The sequence below is a fragment of the Acipenser ruthenus genome, chromosome 14, assembly GCF_902713425.1.
Source record: "Acipenser ruthenus chromosome 14, fAciRut3.2 maternal haplotype, whole genome shotgun sequence".
Lineage (NCBI taxonomy): Eukaryota > Metazoa > Chordata > Actinopteri > Acipenseriformes > Acipenseridae > Acipenser > Acipenser ruthenus.
In genome coordinates, this window is record NC_081202.1 from 27,496,575 (window position 1) to 27,521,838 (window position 25,264).

The 25,264-nt window shown below is 36.1% G+C and overlaps 1 protein-coding gene and 1 long non-coding RNA gene across 3 annotated transcripts; both read left to right on the forward strand.

Annotated features, from left to right (window-relative positions):
• The first annotated feature begins 1,519 nt into the window (after nucleotides 1-1,519).
• LOC117419687 (epiphycan-like) lies at nucleotides 1,520-16,015 on the forward strand. Of its 2 annotated transcripts, none has more exons than XM_034032684.3 (7): nucleotides 1,520-1,886; nucleotides 5,079-5,284; nucleotides 10,637-10,787; nucleotides 11,227-11,385; nucleotides 12,738-12,940; nucleotides 13,593-13,688; nucleotides 15,228-16,015. In XM_034032684.3, exons 2-7 carry the CDS (start codon nucleotides 5,087-5,089, stop codon nucleotides 15,396-15,398), a joined length of 978 nt encoding a protein of 325 aa, XP_033888575.1. In that variant the 5' UTR covers nucleotides 1,520-1,886; nucleotides 5,079-5,086; the 3' UTR covers nucleotides 15,399-16,015. The 2 variants fall into 2 exon arrangements, with proteins under 2 accessions (XP_033888575.1, XP_058842259.1); XM_058986276.1 differs by lacking the exon at nucleotides 1,520-1,886 and adding an exon at nucleotides 2,410-2,432.
• A 3,258-nt stretch (nucleotides 16,016-19,273) lies between these two features.
• Nucleotides 19,274-24,702, forward strand: LOC117419893 (uncharacterized). Its single transcript, XR_009307285.1, has 2 exons — nucleotides 19,274-20,664; nucleotides 21,118-24,702. It is a non-coding gene; the product is annotated as an uncharacterized LOC117419893 (long non-coding RNA).
• Nucleotides 24,703-25,264: the final 562 nt, after the last annotated feature.

Below are 25,264 nucleotides of genomic sequence, written 5' to 3' on the forward strand. Positions count from 1 at the left end.
AGCAATGTGCACGTCGCAACAGGATGAGATGGTGCCAACAACACCTTAGGTGGACTCGCCTTCAGTGGAACAAGGTCCTCTTCAGTGACGAATCAAGATTCTGCACAGACTGCCCTGATGGACATCAGCGAGTATGGCGTAGACATGGTGAACGATACGCTAATTGTTGTGTACGAGAGACCAATCGGTGGGGAGGTCCAAGTGTGATGGTCTGGGCAGCAGTGTCTAGTTGCTACAGAACTCCGCTGGTAGTGATTGATGGTAACATGACTGCACAGTGATATGTTGACCAAGTCCTAAGGCCTCACTTGGTGTCCTTCTTGCAAGCCCATCCTAATGTGACAACATTCCATCAAGACAACTAACGTTCACATGTTGCTCGTGTCACGACAGCTTTCTTGCAGAAAGACCTGAGCCCAATTGAACATTTGTGGGATGAACTTGGGCGATGTGTGGCTTCTAGGGCTCGCAGACCACTGAACAGGCAGATGCTTATCCAGGCACTACAAGAGGAATGGGCCAGGATTCCACAAGACAACATCTGAAACCTGGTGCAAAGCATGCGTCGCAGATGTACTGCTTGTACTGCTTCCAACGGTGCCCACACGCTACTAGCCTGTGACTTTCACAGTATCTCCCATCCCCCCATAACTTCAGACAGTAAAATGTCAATTGTTGGTCACCACAATAAAAAGTCACTGCACCTGCTCTGAGACAGAGTTTGTCAATTTTCGATCACATCTAGTACATTTTATCCAAATATGAGTGAAAAGTTTCTTTTGAAGCTCAAATATAAGTGATACGTTTATTTTGATACTCAGTATAGTTCACACTAGCATACATTGGGTGCAGCATGGATCTGTGCTGTTGCTGTCCCATACAAAACCAAGCAATAACACATGAAACAAGTAATCAAGACTAGAGGCTAGACTGACTGTTTTCTTGACATGCTTATGCTAAGCTATACAAGTCATAATCCAGATCTATATTTGTGTAGAAGATGCCCCTTGTGGCATTAAAGTATGTCCAGCTAAATAACATATATGTATGTAAGTTCCCAGTACGTCATGCATAAGTTATTTCAGAGAATGTCAGCCAGTAACAGTTCCTGTTATATCTTTACAGTTTCAACATTATTTAAACATTTAGACACAAACATACACTACACCATAAAATAAGCCCAATGGATTTCCAGGCAATGCTAGGGTTAATAGCAGTCAGGAATTTCTTCATTCTCTCTTTCACACATTTTGCCCTACAGGGTATGAAGGTGACTGGGTTTCTCTGAGGTACTCTTGTACATGCTACTCTTGTCTAGAATGGCTATCAAATTCCCCCGGAAATATGAATAAAGATGAAGCTGACACACAAAAGGTTGGATGCCTATTCATCAGATATTATTTAAGTTTTTTACTCGGTTGGCCTCTAGCTGTGACAAGGTTTGATCCATTTCAAGATTTCCTTTTTGTAGCATTCTGACAAAAGTTCGATACAAAGACTCTGTTGTTCTGTTAGCCCTTAACATGTAAAATGAAAGGGCAATATATTCATAATTCATCCCCCAACCCTGGTCCTGTGTTTCTCACTTGAACTTAAGAATGTTCAAATTACTGGTAGCAAAAGAAAGGTGCACTTATAAAAAGGTATTTTGTTGTGCAGGATTGTGTTGAATTACAGGCTAAGCATTTCTAAGGTGGTCAGTCACCAAAAGCATCAGTCTCTCCTCTGCCATGTCAGTCCTTGCTTCCACAAGGTAGGGCACATATCAGGTCTGGTAGGATACCACCCTCCCACAGCCACTGAGTACCATTGCCATTGGCCAGGGCCAGATACCCTGAGTTCAGCAAACCCATTGCTTGGACCATTTGAGAAAGTAAAAGCCAGAGGTAAGTATTTGGGGATTTTTTAAAATCGGTTATCTAAGATTTTTGTCACAAAAAAGTAATAATTCTCTAGACATGGCAACTAATTAACATCTATGGTGCTAAATGACTCTTAGAGTAAATCTTATCTTATTTATTGTTAACGTTTGTTCTAAATGCTTATTAAATAAGTTATTTTCTCTGTTTTTAAAATGTACTAACGTTTTTTTTTTAATTTATTATGTTTTTTTTTTTAAATAAATGTTCATACAGAAACATTTAAGATTGTTATGGTCTTTGAGCCAATCGTGTTGAGACATACATAATATGAGACACAATTTGAGAAATAACAAACCCTGTGATTTTTTGGCTGTTGTCATTTTTATAAGGTTACCTTTTTAAATTGTGAAGCGTGTAATTCATTTATTATGACTCACTATTTAAATTGACTGTTACACACGATATCTTTTCCAGACAAACTGCAGATACAAACGATTTCAATGTGACTCTGCAAAACAGCTGTTAGCTATTGGAATTGCAAGATCATTTTACAGCTAAATTCCTGAAGCAGTCAGTGGTTTATTTTTTATTGTATTCATTGTTTAAGACTTTGGGTTGCTTATTTGACATGGGAAATTGCACGTTTTTTTATTGTATTTTATGCATTTTGCATAGTAATTGATAAAGCAGTACCTAATCAATGGCAATTGTCATTGTGTGATATTTTAAATGGCAGATAAACAAGTATTATCTCGTAATCTCTACTCTCCATATACATGTATGTAAAAAATATATAATGTTGAAAATGTATTAAGGATAACAGAAATGTGAAAATAAATCTTTATGAAGGAAAGCTATCATTATAAGAAACTATTCGAAAAGCAACTGTTAAATCATTCAAAGGGAGGAATATCATGGAAGTAGCCAAGCAAAATAGAAGAACGAGAAGGAGTACTGAGCAACTTTTCTGCAGACAGCCCCTGTACAATGAATTATGCAGTCAATGTGTAATTTGATACAATAAAGAAGGATATATTAGAATGCATACTTGGTTGGCACAACAGACACACATTTTTTGTCAAATGGTAAATTTTAAAAATACAACAGAACATTGCAAAATAAATAAATAAAAAACGTCCTCACTCAGCATCATTTTAATCAAAAACAACATAGCTGACAATAATATGAGAGCTTTTAAATCAAGTATATCTCCTGAAGATTTATAAGTTATTCTGTTCTGCTTTGACTGATACATCAATTTTAACCCATTGATCAGATGATTGCTTTATTATTTTAGCAAAATAGCTGATAATTAATCAAATTATTTAACACTACCTCTTTGCAGCCTTACTGAGATGCAATCAAAGAGTTATGTGTGAGAGGAGTCCTCCTAGGATTTGTTTTCCCCCATCTTGCAAAAGGTTTATTTGTAGAAACAGGCATTTGGAGTTAGACTGCCACCCTGTCCTCTAACCCCAGTGGAATTTCATATGTGCTTGCCTAGACCTGCTCACATAAAAGCATTCATTCAGACCTCAAGTATTTAGTTTGCCTACAGTAGGTTCTGTCTACATGATTTACATACACCTCAGATACTGTAGTGCTAAACTATTCTGTGTTCTTCTGTTAGCCTTGAGGCTAAAATTACAGTAGAAAAACAACTACAAAGAAATTAAATTACTATTTCAGAGCACACAGGCCTTTAAAGTGCTGCTGATAACATGTCTTCCACATGCACTATGTACTTACTGTAGGATACTTGGCAACATATGGAGTTACTTTAGCCCCTAAAAGAGTTTCCATCCCATTTAATATTTCTAACTCTCCCGCCTGACCACCCTTACAAGAATCTTTGCTACTAATTTGCCTGTATTACCGTTGAAGCACACTGAAGTTTGGTTAGTTGTTTTTAAGTTGTTGCTGGTTACTTTTACAGCTATATTTTCTATATGTGATATCAACACATTATGTAAAGGATTAAGTTAGTAACACTGACATGCCATATAACATTTTGGATTCACCCTCAACCAGGTAACTAGGAAGGCAGGCAGGTACTGAAAGTGTAGCAGGACACTTTCTCTCTCCACATAGCAGGAATATTGTTGGTCTTAAAGGGCAAGCGGCTTAAAATGACATTTGAACATTTGTGTACTTTCCCTTACCGTTTTGGGATGTTTGCAATTGTTTTCAGTTTAAAGTAACGTCACTCAAGTATTTTGTATGACATGGGAGTTTTGAAAAGCTCAGCTCCTTCTCAGATTTGTAGTAAATTCTAGTTTGCCTTGCAATTCTTTGTTCTGGTCAGAGACCATGGCTACCAATAGTGTCCCTTTTAGTTTGACCTTTAACCTAGTGATGTCATTGTTTTTCACAGAGAATTGTAAACAAAAACAAAAGAGGTTAATAAATAAAAGTTCTTTGGCTTAAATAAAATTGACCAAATAATCAATTGGGAGCAGAGAATTTTAAACATGCTCAAAACACTGGGCAACAACACTATGACTGCAAATATCATAAATACATAAAGGGAAAGGGGAATGTCATTTAACATTACTTACAGTACTTTTTAAGAGCTTCCCATTATAGAAAAATCCAGATGCAAAAATAATAATGAATTGATATTTCTTTCTAGAAGTTACAGTCATTTCCTTTTTTTGAATTTGCAAGTGTACCCTGACCAAATTATCTTCAAACGGAACACCAGGGTAGCAGTGTGGAGTAGTGGTTAGGGCTCTGGACTATTGACCGGAGGGTTGTGGGTTCAATCCCCAGTGGGGGGCACTGCTGCTGTACCCTTGAGCAAGGTACTTTACCTAGATTGCTCCAGTAAAAACCCAACTGTATAAATGGGTAATTGTATGTAAAAAAAATAATGTAATTGTATGTAAAAATAATGTGATATCTTGTAACAATTGTAAGTCGCCCTGGATAAGGGCGTCTGCTAAGAAATAAATAATAATAATAATAATAATAATACAATATAATGCAACATTAGTAGAATACTAATGCAGTAATACCAAGATGGTAACATTTGAAATTACAACATTCCAATTGTATCATAATGTCATGAACTAATACAAACTGATAATCCTTGAGTACCATGGTATCCTATCAGTACCAGTGTGCTACTTGTAGTTCATCAACACTTTGATAGATAGCTATAAAACAGAAGTTTTAACAACTGATCTAATGATCTGATGTACTCTCTTTTGAAAGACTGGATCATGAAGACTTTTGCAAATATAGTATTTGGACTATTTATTGTGGAGGCAGTAATAGCAGCTCCGTCAAGGCAAGGAAGACAGGCCCCAGGCTATGACACATATGATGCTTCAAACTATGATGTGGATTTAGAAAATCTCAATTTGGAAAACCAAGACATCTATGACTATGATGATGGACTTACCATTGATAAACCTCAGGTAAGATTCTCTTAGTTTTACAGATGATTGCGTTTTGTTGTCAATGTTATGAAAATCATGTTTTTTTGTGTGTTTTGTTATGCTGGTTTTTAGTTAATCATTCATGTCTGTGAAGTTTCTCTCAAAATGCAGCTTGCTAGATCCACCAGAGTTGTTCTGACAAGTATAATGTGCTTTGCTGTTTGAAGTGAAGTACAGTGAAGTACAGTACTGTAGATAGTACAGCTCCTGTGTGAAGCACTGATCATAATCTGTACTATACTAAAAAATACTTTGTCAGTTTTAGTTTTATATTTTTAATACATTCCCAACATATATTTAATTTAAAAAAAACAGTAATAAATCTTCAGAAAAAAGACAGCTGCTAATGTTTTACTTATTATGGATTTATGATACAGAAGTTTGGTTTCTGCAGTTGCTCTCTGATACTCTGGTTCAAATTATAGGTCGGTTCTGGCTACTCAAATGTGCTGTGCTAGTTTGGCAGCAAAAGAGTGAAGAGCACTGTGACTCAAAAATACATCAACTTTCCTTTAACTTTACTGGACCAACCACCTTGGGATTTTCTACAGGAAGGAAGCTGTGACATTCAGCTGCATTGCAACAAAATCAGAATAGTTTCACAAGCACTTCAAATCCAATCTGATGACCATTAGAAAGGTTAGACCGTAAGATTTCGCATGATGTTTAATATTTTAATCACAGTATAAAGTAGGTAAGAAAATTATGAACAACCCTGCCAAATTAAAAGCCACAAAAATCCATCAGTCATTTAGTCATGGATTGATTAAAAAAATAAATAATAATAACGGGTTCTGTTGGTTTCCAGACAGCCATATTGGTCAAGGACACTCAAGAAATACAGGCATGACTCTTTGGGCTGATCCCCTGGAAACCTTGTACTCCTTTTTCAACTTCTTTCTGCTACTCTTGCTTTTGTGTTGCTGAGTGTCCTACCTTTTGGTCTGCTGCAGGAAGAATGATTATTTTTACTATACTGTAATTGTAACCCACATACGGGTAATATTGCACATGTTTGGTTTGCTTATGAACTAATTTAAGCAATTATGTGGAGGAGGTTGGGATATATAAGCTCCCAAAACTGATCTCCAGGGAAGAGTTGCTAATTAAGAATATTGCTCAAGCTTCCTCAAGATTGTCCATGTTATACTGGAGTTTGTTTAATTATTATTATTAATATAAATAATGTGATTATATTGATTTATTTTTCCATTGTGATGGATCAAGGAAAAATAAATTGCTAATTTCTGTAGCCTTTTATGATTGGTTGTTACGGATATGTGAATTTGATTACAGGAACAAAATAAACAATTTTTAAATTGCAAAACTATGATCTGGGACAGCGTATAGTTACCAAATCTATAAACTAATTCTCAGATGCACATTATTTTACCAGGAATTTCTTTAAAATGGCTTCTGGAAGTAGTAGTTGGTGGTAGGGGCACACAAACACAGTTTTATATTCACTCAGGTATTGTCACAGCTGTTGTTGTTTCAAATGATGATGACTTTACCTCCATGATACAATTGCATAATAATATAAAAAACAAAATCCACATGTGGATGACGCCCAGATCTTCCTCTTCTTTCCCTTCTTGGACTCCCACATCTCCTCCCATATCTCAGAATGCCTCTCAGCTATCTCAACTTGGACACATTCTCACCACTTCAAATGCAACCTCTGTAAATCTGACCTCCTCTACTTTCCTTCTGCTTCCTCTCCCTCCTCTGACCTCTCCATCTCAGTATCCCTTAACTCTGTCAAACTCTCTCCATCTCCTTCTGCTAAAAACCTAGGTGTTGTTCTTGACCCCTCCCTCTCCTTCTCTCAACACATCTCTTCCCTGACACACACTTGCCGCTTCTTTCTTAGCAACATCTAACAAATCTGTCCTTTTCTCACTACTTATTCCACTCAGCTGTTCCAACCTCTTGTACTCTCCAGATTGGACTACTGTAAATCTCCTTGCTAGTTTCCCCGCCTCAGCTATCTGCCCCCTTCAACTCATTCAAAATTCAGCTGCTCATCTTGTTTTCTTCCAACCTCGGTACTCTCATTCTACCCCTCTGTTTCGCACCATCCACTAGCTACCTATCTCTGCTCGCATTCAATTCAAGACCTTTGTTTTTGTCTGCCGTTCTCCTCACCACACTGCCTTCATACTACCTCCAGTCTCTCATGTCTTCCTACACCCCCTCGTGCCCTCTCCGCTCCTCCTCTACAGGCCAACTGGTCATGCCTTTCCTCTGCTCTCCATCCGCCCATGCCCGCTCCTTCTATTCCCTAGCCCCTCTGTGGTGGAACCAGCTACCGGAGAACTTCAGAACTACTCTCACTGCCTTTCACCACCTCCTCAAGACACATGTAGATCTCTTGATCTACCCTGCATATTATGCACTGGACTTGCCTGACCTAAGCACCATTATTGCACCACTATGTCGTTGTAAATATAACTTGTTGTAATCCTAAACGGTTGCATCCTATTTCATATTGTATTCTTTTAGTATTATTGCACTTGCTGTAAACTATACTGTATTTAAATATGAATCTTGCATTGTAACCCTGTACTGCCCTGTATTACCTGTAAGTCGCCTTGGATAAATGCATCTGCCAAATAAATAAATACATAATAATAATAATAATAATAATAATAATAATAATAATAATAATATATGTACTAGGAGATGCGTGACAGGGCATGCAACAAAGCAACAAGAGGAGGATTGCTCTATTAAATGTGAAATACTTTTTATCTCCAATTGGTAAATAATGATTTATTTTCTTAATTTATTATTATGTTTTCTTTCTTGAGAAGGCCTGCCCTACATCTAAACTTTACTCTTCTCTTTACTGTAGGTGCTTTTCACAGTTACTTGTGCTTTATTAAGCACTCAATCACAAAAATAAAGAAATTACTGGGTCTAGTAGGCAAGAGTGTACTTTTCAATTAAATATACAAAAAGGACAAAACTTGGTGCTATGGAGAGAGTTAAAGGTATTTGTTATCAAGATAGGCTGAGGGAACCACATCTGTTTAGCCTAGAACAAAGGGTTTGGGGAGAGTCACTAGAGTGCACATATGGAAATTGAGTGAAGACAGACTTCGGACAGAGGCTAGGAGTAGTAAGTGTACGGAATGGGTTATCAAGCCATGTCATGGCTGCTGAGTCACTGGGATCCTTTAAGAGCTACAAGACAAAGCTCTGGGATGAATCATTTACTTAAAAACGGACAAGGATTGATGGCCTCCTTTTGTTTGCATCATTTCCTTGTTTTATTATAAGGCATTCAAATAGGCTTCTGTGTCTATTTCCTCTGCATTTCGATTACGTAATTACTTAAAACAAACTTTTCCAAGTAGCAACACCGTTCTGTACATCCATAAAATGGCAGTACATCTGGATGTTTTCTACATTCATTGCTTTTTCTTGTAGTTTGCAAATTAAAAAAAAAAAAACACAAGTTCATATTTTGCCAGTTTGAATACAAAAAATACAGTGTTTAATCAATATTTATTAAATGCTAATCATTTTGGCTTTGTAGTTGGTGAGGAACAGTTCCTATTTTTTAAATTGTCTTATTATCACTAATTATTGTATTGTTCCATTATTATGAACTTGTTATTTAAGAATTTCACATTATTATAATTAATCTTTAAGTATTTTGTATTAGGTAATTGAATGGCTGTTTAAAGGTTCTTTTGTTATTCTATGTAAAAGTGTAAACGCTGGTTTCTTGTTTATTTTGTGTCACGTGTAGTGACTGCTTCCTCCCCTGACTCCTCTTCTCCACAACTGCTGATTTAGACAGGTTTGCAATGGAGGAGCAGAGTCAAAAAATAATTCACTGGTGAAACAGTAATGTATGTGCTATTAAAATGAACGTTGAAAAAGGAGAAATGGAATAGAAAAACAAATTATAAATGCAATATTTTAACAACCAAATTTACAAAAAAATATTGCAGGAGATACTTATGTCTTCACCCCACACACCTAAATCACAAAATCTATAAACACAAGTGTAATATCTGTTTCTAAATACAGTTTAAAATAATGTGTCTTTATTTCAACTGGATTATGCTAACATTTAACGGTTGGTTTCACAGACCCAGATTAGCACTAATCTCAAACTACTTTACCTAATGAGCATTAGGGCTAATTGTGGTCTGTGGAACCAGTCATGTCACAATACCTGTTCTACCTCTATGTAACTGCCATTTAGCATGCCCATAATGTAAGTTACAGATAGCACTGAAAACAGTTACCTTTAAAATGACTGTAACTAATGCAAACTATCTTTAATATGTACAAACAGCAGTGTGGAGTAGTGGTTGGGGCTCTGGACTCTTGACCAGAGGGTTGTGGGTTCAATCCCCAGTAGGGGACACTGCTGTTGTATCCTTGAGCAAGGTACTTTATCTAGATTGCTCCAGTAAAAACCCAACTGTATAAATGGGTAATTGTATGTAAAAAAAATAATGTGATATCTGTATAATGTGAAATAATGTATAATGTGATATCTTGTAACAATTGTAAGTCGCCCTGGATAAGGGCGTCTGCTAAGAAATAAATAATAATAATAATAATAATAATACAAACTCAACGTAAGAGATGTTCAGTGTCAGATTATTGTAAGATTGCAAACTATTTTGTAATTTATTCAGCATTTCAGATAGATAATTAACATTTACTTTATTATACAGGTATATGTTATGTGAAGGCTATACTCATTTGTAATCCTAGTATTTTATTAACACAGTTTATATCATGTATTTTAATGTAGTTGAGAGTGACGGTGCCTGTGGTTACCATGAGTGTCTTGGTGCCACAAGGACCATACACGTTAAGAACAGAACTTTGGGAGTGAGCTTCAATGGTGTTGAAACTGCTCCAATAGAGGCCTTGCATGCGTTAATGATATGGTTGCTGTGGGTTGATAGGGACCTCAGGTGGTCATTTTGGAAATTACAAATAGAAATCACAAACTACTAGCTAGGACCATAAGGAAACCAGCGTCACTGTATTAAAGTCTTAACTTAAAGTCTAGGGTCTTAACGTGCTGGTTTTATCCAAATTGTTGTTTTTTTTAGCCACTTTCAATACCTTTCACGTTTTCCTTTTTTGTTCTCGAGTAAGATGATTTTCAGAATATAAACTTGTATGGAGAGAAAAAAGAGAATTGAAAAGGTCTGCCAGGAGTTCTGGGTGAAACAAGTGGTTTCAGAGGTTTACTACTGACCTCATGTGGCCACTGTGGGTAATGACATGACAGAGACTCAATCCACAGAGCTAAAATATACACACTGAGAAAAGTCATATCTCTCACCACAGATTGAGATTGGCACCCTGCCGCCCATTGTAGACAGTCGCCGGCAGACAGTTGATTCCCAGGACGAGGAGGAAGAGGAGCTCCCTCTTAAACCCCTGAACCCAGCACAGAGCTCAGGGGGTTCAGGGCTCTTGGGCCCAGACACACAGGCAGGTCAGTACAGCCAGCTCATTCCAGTCTATTTACTAAATGAAAGGACAATTTGACAATTTTTTAACCCCTCTAAAAGTTTACCTGGTAAAGAGTATGGAAAGCACAGTAAATTATAGCAAAGTACAGGTACAGCATGGTAAATGGTAAAGCATGGTATATCTTGGTTAAATTATTGTCCTATTTGGAAAGCAGTAAAAACGTGGAACAGCATGCTTAAAAGTGCAATATTACCAGAGCAAAGGATGCAGATTAAATAAAAGTATTATTTACTGCATATTATTTGTTCACATTAAAGGAATATACAGTATTTGCATTTTGAAATTGTTACAAAATGGCAGCAGGAACAATGGAAAACACACAATCAATTTCACATGTTTTTCTTAAATGTAGTTTTCACCTGGCTGATTCATGAATGATGTGTCTGTTTTGCTCCTGTCAGGCTTGCCCACCTGCCTGCTGTGCACCTGCCTTGGTGGCTCAGTTTACTGTGACGATGTGATGCTGGACACGGTGCCCCCTCTTCCCAAAGAAACCACTCATTTCTATGCTCGCTACAACAAGATCAAGAAAATCAATAAGTCTGATTTTGCAGAGATGAGTATGTATACCAATTTACACACAAATAACTTTAAGATTTATAACTGAATTATATTAATTCCATCCTTGAAGGAGTTCTAACCAAGTTGTTATAACCCATTATCCTACCTCTTATTAACACTCGCAATATTATCATTGAAGAAATGTTAAAAAAAAAAAAAAAAAAAACCCTTAGTAAGCACTGAAGAGAAATGTCAGGTAAACTGGTACAGTTCAGTGGTTATTATTATGTTACATTACATTTAAAATCCCTGAGCCTATATAAATGTCCCTAATATTCCCAAAATATGTTGTTTTTCTGTCAAGATAAATAAAAAATTAATCTATTAATTTAATTGCAATTGTATTATCTTTTTTTCCCCCCAGTCCACCAGTACTGTATAATATTATACAAATAGTTTCATCCTAACTACTTCCCCTGTTTAAGTTGTGTTGCAAATTTCCCTTCATTTAAGTAATAAATCCCAGTTAAGGGGCATGTGATTTGAAAATAAATGTTATTTAACAGTAAAGGGAAAATATCATGCAAGTGTAATTGCAGAAAGTGTTATTATATAATATTGTTTTGACCTTACAGAATTAAAAAGCATGCTGTGTTATTATAGCACAGTGGAGCATTGTGCCCAGTGTGAATATAAACAAGAAGAAGACATTAGTTAATATGATATTGATTTACTTGGTATACTTGTATATTACACACCCATACCACGTTCTTCTTTAAGCTCTTTTGTACAGTGTGGAAGGCCTCGGAATGACACAAGGAGAGTTAGGGTTGCAAAATAAATAGTACTGTTTCTTTACATTTTAAGAACCTATCAACAAAGCTATATACACAAGCCCTGAAGGGGGAGCCAACACATGTAGAAAAGTGTATGGGCAAACAGTCTTGCTGTTTGATTTCAGCACAGAGTATCCCTGCAGCAGCAGAGGTATTGGTCTTGGTCTTCTAAAGCATTTGTTACCGGCAAACAGGTGTTGATGTCACTTCCCCGGTCCCAGGACCGGTGGAGAGGCTGCCCCTTTTTACACCTTGGCTCCGCCCTTACCCGATTACCTGGGCTAGGAACCAGGTGTACCTTGTTCCTCTGCACCAGCCTCCTAGCAGGCCGATGCCTATGGAACGTTAACCCCGTAGTTGTCAAAGACTGCTGGATGGACAGGTTCCTCCTGTTCCCCCTGCTGGTGGGAGGTGCTTTTCAGTGCAGGTATTTCATCTACCCTGTCACATACAGTTATTTCAAGATTCAGCTGTAAAACTCATTGTTTCTCATTTGCTTCCAGTAGTGTTTAAGTTACAACCAAATTAAAAAAAAAAAAAAATCTGTACAAATATTCCATTGTTTTTCTTTACAGATAAGCTGAAGAGGATCGACGTGACAAGCAATGAGATTTCTGAGATTGACGAGGATGCCTTCCGGACTCTGCCTGCCCTGCAGGAGCTGGTGGTGCGGGAGAACAAGGTGCGTCAGCTACCTGAGCTTCCCAACGCCATGACTCTGATCGACGCCAGCCACAACAAGCTAGGCAGCAATGGACTCAAACGCGAAGCCTTCAAGGTGAGTGCCCCAACCAGTGTCATTTCTTATCACTACCACGGTTCAATTTTACTATGGTAAATTTGCATAGTAATTTTGCAGCTTACTATGAACTATTCCAGGGGAATAGGTCAGACTCTTGGCACAAGCCCAGACTGATAAAAAAATGCAGTGCCTTAACCATCATGTTTTCTCATGGTAAACCATGCTTTACTACTGTTCTATGGTTTGACCATAGTACCACAGTCAACCTTTATAAGAGTATTGCCATGGGATTCATAGTTTTGCTATAGTTTTACCAAAACAAATAAACAATTATAAATAAGTGCATACAATTGAAACCTATTACATTGTTTGTAAGGTTGGTACAGAGTTGTCTACATATCAGCCCAACAGCCCATGTACATACAATAAAATGTTTGTTTAAGCATGTCTGCATTAATGTTCACATTATTTCACATATTTTAAATGCAAGAAATTTGGACCTAACAGATGCTAATCTCTCTGCCTCTTTTCCCCATTGTGTGTTACTACTTATTGTGTGCTGGTGAGGTGCTCTATTTCCTCTACTGTGCTTCTCACAGCTTGCTATGATAAACTGTCCTTTAGTTGGAGTGTCAGAACATACCATTTCATGTATCTATCCATACAGTAACTGAAATGTATTTTCCAGGAAATGCACAACCTGCTGTACCTGTACCTCACTGACAACAACCTGGACCACGTCCCTCTGCCTCTGCCTCACACACTGCGCTCTCTTCATCTCCAGGTGCCTTACCTTTCTCTACACTTCATATGAAATACTCTGTACACTGAACACAGGTTCTGTTACTTGAAGGACTACAGATTTCACATCTATTGTCAAAGAATGAGAGATATTTATTCAAGTACACAGGAGAAAAGACCTTCTGAAAAACAAGCTTACTTGCACAATGGCCTACTCAGTCGTAATGTTTGTATAACTAACTTACAGCTGCAGTTAGGCCTGTATCCACACTGTATTTAATTAAGCACCTCACAGCCAGCCAGGAAATGGGCTATTTACAGCGCCCAGGGAACTATGAGGATTGAAATTTGGACTGAAGCTCTGCATAAATGCTTTAACAATTTGTGTACACAATGAAAGATATAATGCAGAGCTGTCCTCTCATTTTACTTGGATACACAAATAAAATAAAAACACAGCTTTATTTATGCATCTATTTTGAAATTGTTCCTGTGTGCTACCATAAAGGGGGAAGCCACATGATAATCATTGAAATGCACTTTCATTACTTCTTAATGCTTTCATTGCGGTTCAGGGTCCATGGCTCCGGCTTCTTCCCAGAATCCTTCTAGATAACTATGTCAGCACTAGTAGTCCTATAAAACTCAAGCACTATGAATAGAAAAATGATGTTACTTTACACTTATTAGTTGTTGCTTATTACGTGTGTGTATATGTCATAGTATATCTTTCTGAATCGCATGTTTGCTGTAGACATACATAGAAACCTCAAGTTTGGGATGCTTCATATCTATTGAAGCTGTTCATACAATCAATCACAAAATGATGGTCATGTGTATGGCTGCTGGATGCTCCAAGACAACTGGAGAGGACACTTCATAGATTCAATTTGAAGAACTCATGATGAGGTTTTACTGAATAGCAGCTTTAAAATGTGCCAATATTAATTAGATAGTCTTTTCAGCTGAACAAGAACAATGCTGTGTGTTCTGGGCACTTCACACCAAACTGTTTTACAGCAGCGGATACGAGGGAAAGACTAAAGGGTAAACTAAAAAAAAGGGGGAAAAGTTGTTTAAATATGTATACACACCAACAGTACGCAGAATAAACAAAATGAATGAATAAATATCCCACTCTGTCACTCGCCAGTGTTGCATACACTGTTGTTTACCACTACACAATGGCAGCATATGAGGGGTGACTTCAAATCTAAAGATGTTAAAAGTCAAAAGAGAAGAATTAGTGGCGGGACGAACATGGTATTTTTATGTTTTGGATATCCGTTCAAAATTCAGATATTAATGAAATGTATTTTGATTATATAGTTTAGGTATAAATTGTGTCTAATGACATTAGAGGCTTAAATATTGTCATTGTCCATTGCGCACAACTAGCATTAAACTATTTAAGAGTACATCCCTGAAGCACTTGTTGCATATTAGCCATATCTAGAGTTTACATTAAGAGGATTCAGAGACCTACAGTCCTGGTCCTTATCGTTTGGAAGGTTATCTCCTTTGATGCGCCCTCTCATTGTCAAGTCTGTCAGCTTATCCTTTTTCCCCCCTATCTTTTCAGAACAACAACATCCAGATGCTGCATGAAGACACATTCTGCAACTTGAAAGACATCAATTATATTCGCAAGGCTCTTGAGGACATCCGATTGGATGGCAATCCCATCAACCTCAGCAAAACACCACATGCCTATATATGCCTGCCCCGTGTGCCTACTGGCCGACTTTACTAAACGTACACAAACAAACAGGAAGAAACACCAGATGTAAGGGAAGGCCCTTTTTCACAACATAAGGTTAAGCCTACAGTCACAAACACACAACTAAGGCATTAGTCAGAACTAGCTTTTTGTTTTGTTTTGTTTTGTTTTACAGTTACCATATTTCTTTTGAAGAGAATACTCTTTACAGCAAAAACAGAAATGCAGTACGTTTTGTTGTATGTTTAGTAAATTATGTATTAATTCACAATGTATGGGATATTTTGAAGGGAAATATACCAAAATATTAAATGCTGAAGCATGATGACCCACATTTTACACAAAAAAAACTTCAAACAAACTATACTTGCAGCATTATGTAAAAAAAAAAAATAATAATAATAAACTTTTTCTTTTCTTTTGTAAAGGCTATATAATAAATTAAACAAGTTGAAGAAAGAAATCATAATCCTAATGAACTGGAGTTATATTTTATTTTATACAAACTGATTTTATAGGTGCAAACATACAGCAGCTGCGACCTTGGTAGGGATTTGGTAGCTATGACCTTTTGTGCTTTGTAACTATTGCTATACTATATTAATGTTTTGAGGTTGAATAAAGTTGTTGTATGAAAGACCTTTCCAATACATGAATGCCTTTACTTTTCATTATCTGAGTCATACAACAATATACTAATATTGATTGTATAATTTGTATATAATTAATTCCAAGGCAGATCAAATAAACATACCGCTATGGCCCTTGGAAAAACATTTTTTTCATTGGATTAACATGCATGTATGTATTCAAATCCAACAAATACCTACCAAGTAAAGACATATTTGTAGTGTATTCCAAAGTACAATGGTGCTCTGCCTTCCACCTTGTGGGCTTTAATTCCTCATGTTTAAGTTCTGCAAAGCTCAAGGTTCCATCAGATTTTTGTTTCATGTTTAAACCATGCATGTTACACCAATGTCTATATATATATATATATATATATATATATATATATATATATATATATATATATATATATATACCTAAACCATGACCTATTAAATAAGTCAAACCATTTTTGCCATTATATACCATTTAACTATTGTCAGGCCATGCTTGTACCAAGAACCAGTTGTGAGCTGTCTGCAATAAGACATGTCACAGTCTAAGTGTGTCCCTCGAGTGATTTCATTTTCAGAGCTTGCAATATCTGGATGATATTCTTGCACACTAGACCACGATAAGATTAGAATTATTTTACGTAGTATATAACCTGCTTTGCAATGCTTCTTATAGGGTCATAGTAAATGTGATAGATTTACACCCACCGTCACAATGCGGCACTGTCTCTGGAACTGGGGACATCTTGTGTCGGTATTTGGTAATAACAACAAGCTAAAATAGGGCTCACCTTTAGTTCCTGGAAAGTGTGGGACCATCAGGAACCACAATTGCAGGGTGATACCATATGTGGGCAATAGTTGTCATTACTGGCATCTTCAAAGGCAAACACATGGAAAATATATATTAATCTCTTTAAGAAAAATACATTATTTATTTTCTCCAAATGTAATGTGATGTTTTAGGCTTGTATGTTTTTCCCTGTATATCTCATGAACTGACATGATCCTTATTGTAATGCACCTTAAATGAATAGAAATATCAGTGAGAGAGAAAAAAAATACATTAGATATTATGTAATAGAGTTAGTGTGCTAATATAATCATCTCACATTACATCCCAATAAGTGTGTTGTGGTGTATGTATTTTTTGCATTTTTCAGGATAACTCATTGAAATGTAGCATCTTGTTTATAAGAGTGATCCATTTACCGGTGGTATCATCAGTTCACAATATACAGATTTTTTGTTTTTTTTTGTACATAACAGGTAAAATATAACATGTATAAGTATCAATTAATTAGTTATCTAACTTTCATACAGTGTTTATCAAATACCCAAATCCAGGTCCATTACTGAATTAAAAAGCAATTATCCAGTGAAATACAACATGTGAGGTCCACTATCAGACTGATTCAATTTCCTCTCTAAGGGCAGTCCATTTAGAATTACTAGTACGCAAAAGCCACTGCCACCTTGCTCTAATAGATATGCTTTTGTCTTTTGTAATCCATATCATAATTCATACTCATAAAAAAAAAACTAGAAGAGAGCCCTCTGTTCACCACTGATACATTACATAATGTAGTTATTTAACATTAATAGCTCTGTAGACAATTCACAATGCCATTTCAGAACTTTTTTTTCTAATAGATTTCAACATACTCTGTTCTGCTGTACAATCCCTTACCACCACCTTTGTACCCTACAGACAACAAAACTTTCCAGTCATTCCAAGAGAATTCCCCACCCCTCTCTCGTGTCAAGCTGAAGAGTGAGGAAGATTACACAGTGGCTCTGAACGGCTCTGTAGATGACTAGAAAATGTAATTTACAAAATTGCCTTTATGTTAAGAGTGAATGGTCCTGTAATTATATGGACCAACTTGTAAAACTTGAACTGCTCATCTTGCAACTTCCTATCAGTAAAAAAGTATATCTACTTAAAATGCAAAAGTACAGTACTTTAGGCCCTACAGTTTCTGTGACCAATACTGCTCACCTCAAATAGCCCTGCTTTTTCACACCTGTGTTGTTGAATTACATTTACAAAGGGTAAAGCAAGGAAAGCAGATTTAAAACAAGAAGCTAGAGTGGCACAAAAGGATCATGTATACCAGTGTCAAGATTGCAGAACCGTATGCTGCAGTTAATTTAGTTTTGTAAAACTGGAGAGTTTGGGGTGATGGAAAAAACTAAAACACATTCCTATATCCAAACTATTAAGTGATTAGAAGCTATGTTAAGAACAGGGAGAAGAGTCATTGTAGGTGTATTTCTTACCAGTTTCATATCTTGTAGACAATTGGCACATGTTAAAATATCACATCCTATAGTAAAATGGTGATTCAAAATATACATACATTATATAAAACTTCTCAACATATAAATATACAAAAACCACGGTACACAAACACACAACTTCAATCATACAATAGACCCCACACAGAGGAAGTTTGTAGTTTTTGTAAAAATACATTTAGCAAAAACAACTCATAAAAAAATTGAAGGTAAAAAATCTGCCAAATAGTGTCTTAGAAAGAAGTGTCTCAATTGCAGTCAGCGCGCCTGCAAATTCATGTGTGCATGCCTAGTCTATTTTTACGCAACCTTTGAATCCTGTCTGGCAAAAAGTGTCGCATTTTAATGGGTTTGCTCCACAGTTGCCGTCCGCTTATGCAATATTGGGCTTGTTTTTATTGAGAGTCACTATCATTGGCGAGTTTTGTTGTTGTTGTTGTTATAGGTGACGTGACTTCAATAGTTAAAAAATGGTTGTAGGAGTATTTTGGTGATTGACGTGTCAATGTATATGCACGTCAGTAGAAAAAAATATGGAATTTGTATAAACACCCCCACCCCTCCCTCTGAAATGAGTTGAGCTTGTTTTGCAGGCAGTGCCGCATTTTTTTCCTCTGAGACTTGGCAACACTGGTTTGCTCCGAACGTAAAAGCACATCCTTAATTCTTGTAAAGAAACTGTTGCTAAACAGCTCAACCTTAATGTATCTGAATTTCAGATCTATTATACAAAATCTTTTTTTTTTTCATAAAATATATATTTCTAAAAAAAGCGTCGTGAGAACTGTTTGCAGCCTGAGCACATGATACACAAAAGGTTTAAATGAGGATATTTCTGACTTCTTCAGCTGTGTGTATAAAGTAAGCACAGTGCAGTAAACTTGATATTTTTAAAGGATTCTGTGGACGATGTCACGATTATGTCACAATAGATTGTTTATTCCAAACAAAAAAAGGACGTCCAGAAATTAACAATAGCTTTTAAAAGCATATTGAATACTATCGCTTTCTATAAATTGCGTTTCAATAAAATACTAAAACAGGTGGACAAACCACGTTTACCACAGTTGTACAAAACACTAAACTCCTTTTTTTTTTTTTGGCTCACAATGGAATTACAAAACAATCTCAAACGTTCATTACACGTTTTCATTACAAAGCAAGAAAGTACATCTTCCGGGGTAACTGCAAGATTGGGAAACGATACAGTAGAGAGAAAAGTTTGTCTGTGATTGGTTGTTTTCGTGGTGACGGCCTCGTTCTGACATGCGCATTAAGTTATATAACTACGGTTGTGGGGCGTCAGACTTCATTTTGTGCTGGTGTCTGAAAGGTACTGTTGTTTTACTGCAATCATATATTCAGGTTAATATTGTACTTGTTTATATAGCACACATTCGAAAACAAATGCTGCAACATTTGTATGAACTAGGGATTTGTCTGAATTAAATTGTTTATTATTGGTTGTGTACGGTACCCAGCTGTACATGATACCAAGACTGATCAGCTACGAAAGTCTGTATTAACTTATTATTGTTGCTGGAAGCGCAAGTTGAACAGCGTAATACATTGTATATACAGTATTTATTGTTGAAATACAGCTGTATCGAAAGCGGTTTTGAAATATTATATTTGTCTTTTAGTTTGTAAAATTAAACTGCTAGCATTTTCTACGTGTTTGGGCAAACTTGAACGTATACTAGCCCACAAAAAGAAGATACAAGGGACTGTACTTGGTAATTATGTGTATGGACGCAATGGAGGTTAAAATAGAACCGAAATTAGTCCAACCCTGCTCTTACCAGAAAAAGAGATTCACAAAATGGAAGTCCAGGAAGTGTTTCAGTGGCGGCGGTCAGAAAAGCTTACTAAAATGGAAGCGTGACTCTACACAGGCATCAAGAAAATACCGACAACAAGGCCTCTGTCAGGCGGAGAAACACAGACACGGAAACCGAAGGCTATTTATCGACAACAACGGTGATTGCAAAAACTTGCGACCCGGCAGTGACCGGACTTTTCCGGGTATGCAAGCTCCTCAAAACACTACGCAGTATCTTATGCACCTTGTTTACCAGGATCTCGTAAACGATTCTGTTAAAGGACAGGATTCCGAATTTGAAAGTGTTTATAGTCGTGTTGCAAGTGATTTTGATGACTCTCAATATATGGGACCGGAACTGCTTTACTACGAGACTGCCTCTTCTCAAAGCACTTGCAGTCAGTCAAACATCGATTTGGAAAAGACTCGTGACATTCTACGGTGCGATTTTGAAAACATCTTTAATGTTTCATGGGTCGAGAACATTTAAGAATTTCCAGCTGAACCGACAACCCAGCGATTGACTTTTTCTCTTAAGACTGCGGCCATTGAGGTGTGCTATATTACTAGTCCGTGTGTAATGTGTATGGTGCTTATATGCTGTTGAATGTATGCATGTTTAAGTAAAGCAGTGGTTTAAAAAATATATATATATATTACTAATTCTGAGAACTGTAAATAAAACGTTTTCGACAATGTAAACAGGATTGCACAGTTTGCACGGTATTTGAGACATTAAGTCAATTCTGTTATTTGAGTGGAAAATTGTAATTTTAAAACAAAGTTTGTTTCAATTTTGGTAACGTACTTTTTCAGAGTTTGTTACACAATGAATTTCACATTTTGGTAATGGAAAGATTTATTATTTATGTGTTTTAAATCGCTGTTTTGATTGTGATCCTGTACACATTTTAGTCCAAAAAATGTTGGAATTGTTTTCCCCATTCATGCACTGTATTAATTAAATTAAAATACTTTTTATTCATGGATTTTCCTTGTCTCTTAGTGAATCTGAAGCAGCCTGTCTGCAGAGCCGTTCTCATCCTTGCAACCTGCAGACCTCAACCTCCGGAGTCTGAGAATTCAGATCTGCAGTTGGTATCTGGTGTGGTCTCCAGGTAAATGTGCCAGCTGAGAATACAGGTACACTGTGGCATGTTTTTGCTGTTGAGCAAATTGTGTATTATCTGTACACTTACAGAAGAGAACACAGGTGCTACAAATGTCTGCAAAAGTTTAGTTCTCCTTAGCCACTGTGTAGATGTACAAAGTGTCTAAGGTTAGAGCTTTTACTTGAGTCATGATATTCACAGATTAAACTTTTATATTTAATTTCCTCTAGGGTCAAAGCCTTCAGAGTACACGGAGAACTTATTTGGAAACCAGTTTGAACTAAAATTTTGTTTTTGTTCAGGCATCACTCTTCAGGAGGACGGAGCCTGTTGGGTCCCATGCTGGTAATCTCTTTAAAATTTTATCCTTCAAGTAGGTAATGTTACGGTGACGCAGCAGATCTCTAACAACTTAAAATGGACAACCTTTTCCTGTTGGTAAGGATATAATGTGGATAAAGTGGGTTCCCTTATAATTGCATGCTTGCCATATTGGTCAAGCTTGCTATTGTTCAGAGATTAGTGATGACATTTTCTTTTCTTTTTTTTTCTTTTAAACTTTTCAGAAAAACAGCAAGTGAATAAGTAATTGACTGCAATATGTAATGGAATGTGTTATTTGTTTTAGTATTCTTTCTAGTTGACTTCCAGGTATCTGTTGGAATTCAGCTGGTGTGATGTGTTAAAGCTGTCTGCAACCAGTCAAGTTCATCAATATAAAAACAAATACAGGACAACTTAAGTAAAACAGCTGTTACATCTACCCCCCCCCCCCCACCCCCCAGCAGAAAATTGATACAAATGATCATTGTGACTTCACATTGCTTGATAATTTGATGCTCATTCAGCAAACTTGGTGGGGTTATATATTTATAGATATTTGTCTACGACAAATATTTAAATATTGGTACAAATTATACTTTCGTTTGTTGATATTAAGTTGGACATATAGGGGCTATACTTCATGACTACCTTTCACATACAAACATTATTGCTAACACTTCTACATTTACTAACATTAAATGTCAAATACCATCTCTATTTCATTTATTAACGTTAGATGAGTAATTAATAAATATTTACAATTGATGTCGACAGTAGTGTATAAAGCTGTATTTTGACTTGTAGATGCAAAAACAATTATAAACATTAGTTAGATCTTACACAAACTCTTTTTATAGTGTTCAGTTATTTAACTAATTACTAATCAAGTAAAATTTAATTGGTTTCATATATTTATGATCTAGTCTGCCTGGATTAGTTTAGATGTTTTTTGATTTTAGACATACTTTCACAAGGAAGGGAGCTGTTTCACATGCATAGAGTTTTGTCTAAATCCAGTTGCCTTGTGTTTTTAAACTCTCCATTTACTGGTTAAATAAGTTCAAAGTCATTTAAGCCTTAAAACTGTCATTTTTAAAGTACTTTGTTTTAAGTCTCATACAAAGGCTTGCCACAACTATAAACCAGTATTTGTTAATGTATTTACTTGAAATAAACTGTAGGGTTAGTACCTGTCAATTAAGTTCTTGTACACACAAAGGAATGTCACATGACTTTTAAACTTGAGAATTGTAGCCATGTTTATGCATTCACCAACCAATTGCAACAGTCAGCACATACGATCAACTAGTTTTACAGTGGAAAAATTCTGGTTGGAACTGGCTATAGAAAAAGCTAGTGACAATAAGAACACTTGGTTTAAAAAAAATAAAAAAAAATGGAAGAAAACATTGAGCTGTCTAAGAAGTTGAGATGCTCTGCAATTTGTATTGGGTATATGTAACATTTTGCTGTGATTGATCTATTACAGCTGTAGGAACGGGACAGGTACCAAAATTATGTTTCATTGATGTTAAATAAAAAAATATATATATTTTTTTTTACCAAAAAAACTGTTTGAATCAATTGAGTTTTGTTTATTTTATTCTTTTGAATATGGTGCCAGCATCTCTCCTACAGTGTTCAAAATTGCAACTTGCCAAAATTTGGTCTGGTTTGGGTACATTTTACATGCTTACATGCTCCAGTGATGCATCTCTCTTTTTTTGTGAACTAAGGAAGTGGAGGTGTGGCCTCGCCCCCAGGCAGCGGTGGTGCAGCTGCAGTCCTTTTTCTCTTGCTCCCCTATTAATATGAATTAAATGAGGCTGGCATTTAGTGTTTCAACCAATTAGTACCAAATATTGCTATGCGAGGATGGGAGGAGTTTATTATTTCAGCATTAAGCATTGCCCTGCAAGAGAGGGGGGGAACTAATGTTTTTGCACGTACTTGAGGACTTGTGACCTTTTAGTATATTTTTCTCCTGTTGAACTGTAACTTGATTGAGACCATAGGCACCTAACCCATAAAGCACAGGGGAGACAAACAATATATTTTGCCACTCTACTTTTTTTGCTCTGTGTAAACACACTATTCTATGTTTTGTTATGATTTTGTCTATAAATGTAAAATAAAAAAGGAAAGTCATTAAATAAATAAAAACCCACAATAAAATACCCCCTACACAAACATTGGTTTGACCCACCATAGTCCGGTCTGCACTATTTACAACAGCTAACATTAGCAGCGGTGTGACTGCAACAGAAGATCGTGGGCAGTTTGGATATTACAAAAAATGATTAATTAAATATAGGCTAGGTAATTGTTAGTTTAGTTTGTTTTATTCTCTTAATTAAATTATATTCAAACTGTTAATTATGTATTTTCTTTTAAGCAAGGACGTTAGGTTTGTGTTGCTGCGGGCCATGAATGTGTTTAAGTTCAACAACAACTCTAAATACAATGTTACTGCTGTTAAGTACTGGTAATAATCTGAAGCCGTGGTATTGCAAAATAACAATGTCGTTTTTACTTCAGAATTTTTTTTTTTTTAAACTTGTTTATTTATTAATTTTCAGCTTTTATATTGAAGCTTGTTGTGTATTACTTATTAAAGCAAACCAAGTAGGAATTTGCTTGAGACGTTTTTGAGCTCATGTAAGCTTATTTGTGTATAAATAATTACAGTAGTTTAATCTTACTTTAAAGGCACGCACCTGAATGGTAAGGTGATTAAACTGTTTGCTTATACTCTCCCTGCCGTTCTTCGCACTGTCAGTCCTGGTTAAAGATATACATAATGTACCTGATCTGAAGCAAGTGTAAAACTTGCCTGAATATTAAAATAAAAAATATATAAATATTTTAAAACTAGCAAGATAAGACTTGTTGCACTAGCAGCAGTTACATTATTGTTTTACATTATTGTTTAACTCAATTGACCATATTTAGAAGCAAGAACAAAGGCAAAGACACAATTTCTTAGAGCAATAAGACAGTTTTAATGGTATATTTAATGGTAAACAAGAAACAACTCCTTACTGGCCCTTCCTGCAACTAACTTCGTACTGTTGAAATTGTTCTATTCAGAAAAAAAAAGTCTTTGAATTTGCTTCAGAGTGGTCTTTTTTATATAATAAAAGTGTCTTGACAGAGCAAGTATTTTGAACTGTCTTACTTGGGTAATAATTACCTTCTAAAGAACAGTACTTACTTTTTTCTTTGTTTAACACTTGCCTTTAATAAACTACATGTGGGAATTCTAGGTGTAGCACTGTGCAGAGACTTGCATGTATTTGCATTTAATGCGTGCTCAGTAAGTACATGCTATACATTTTATGCAGAAACATCTGCCCAATTTTGTAGGTTTGCAATTACTGAAACCGTAACTTCACAAACATTTGCTTCTCTACCCTCAGCAGTTAGTCCTTTAGTTTAACAAGGTTAGGCACTTATGATTGACAAAATTCTTTGACCATTGCTTCTGACATTGATTAAAATGCTGAATTGTACTGCTGTTAGAATGAAACACTCCCCTATAGATCCCAAAACTGACTTGTGTTACTGAATAAGAAAGGTTACTGGTCCAGAGCTTATCTATAAAAGTGAGTATAATTTAGATTTGTGTTATTATACAGTTAAATAAACTGTTAATGCAAAATCAGTATTTTCAAACTTTTTTTGGTTTTGTTACTTTAATATAAGGAACCATGGCTT

Bases quoted from the DNA above. Each gene is read 5' to 3' on its own strand.
- LOC117419687 (XM_034032684.3), top strand. From the start codon at position 5,087: ATGAAGACTTTTGCAAATATAGTATTTGGACTATTTATTGTGGAGGCA. The intron at 10,788-11,226 runs GTCAGTACAGCC...TGCTCCTGTCAG, and splicing joins GGGCCCAGACACACAGGCAG to GCTTGCCCACCTGCCTGCTG. The intron at 12,941-13,592 runs GTGAGTGCCCCA...TGTATTTTCCAG, and splicing joins TCAAACGCGAAGCCTTCAAG to GAAATGCACAACCTGCTGTA.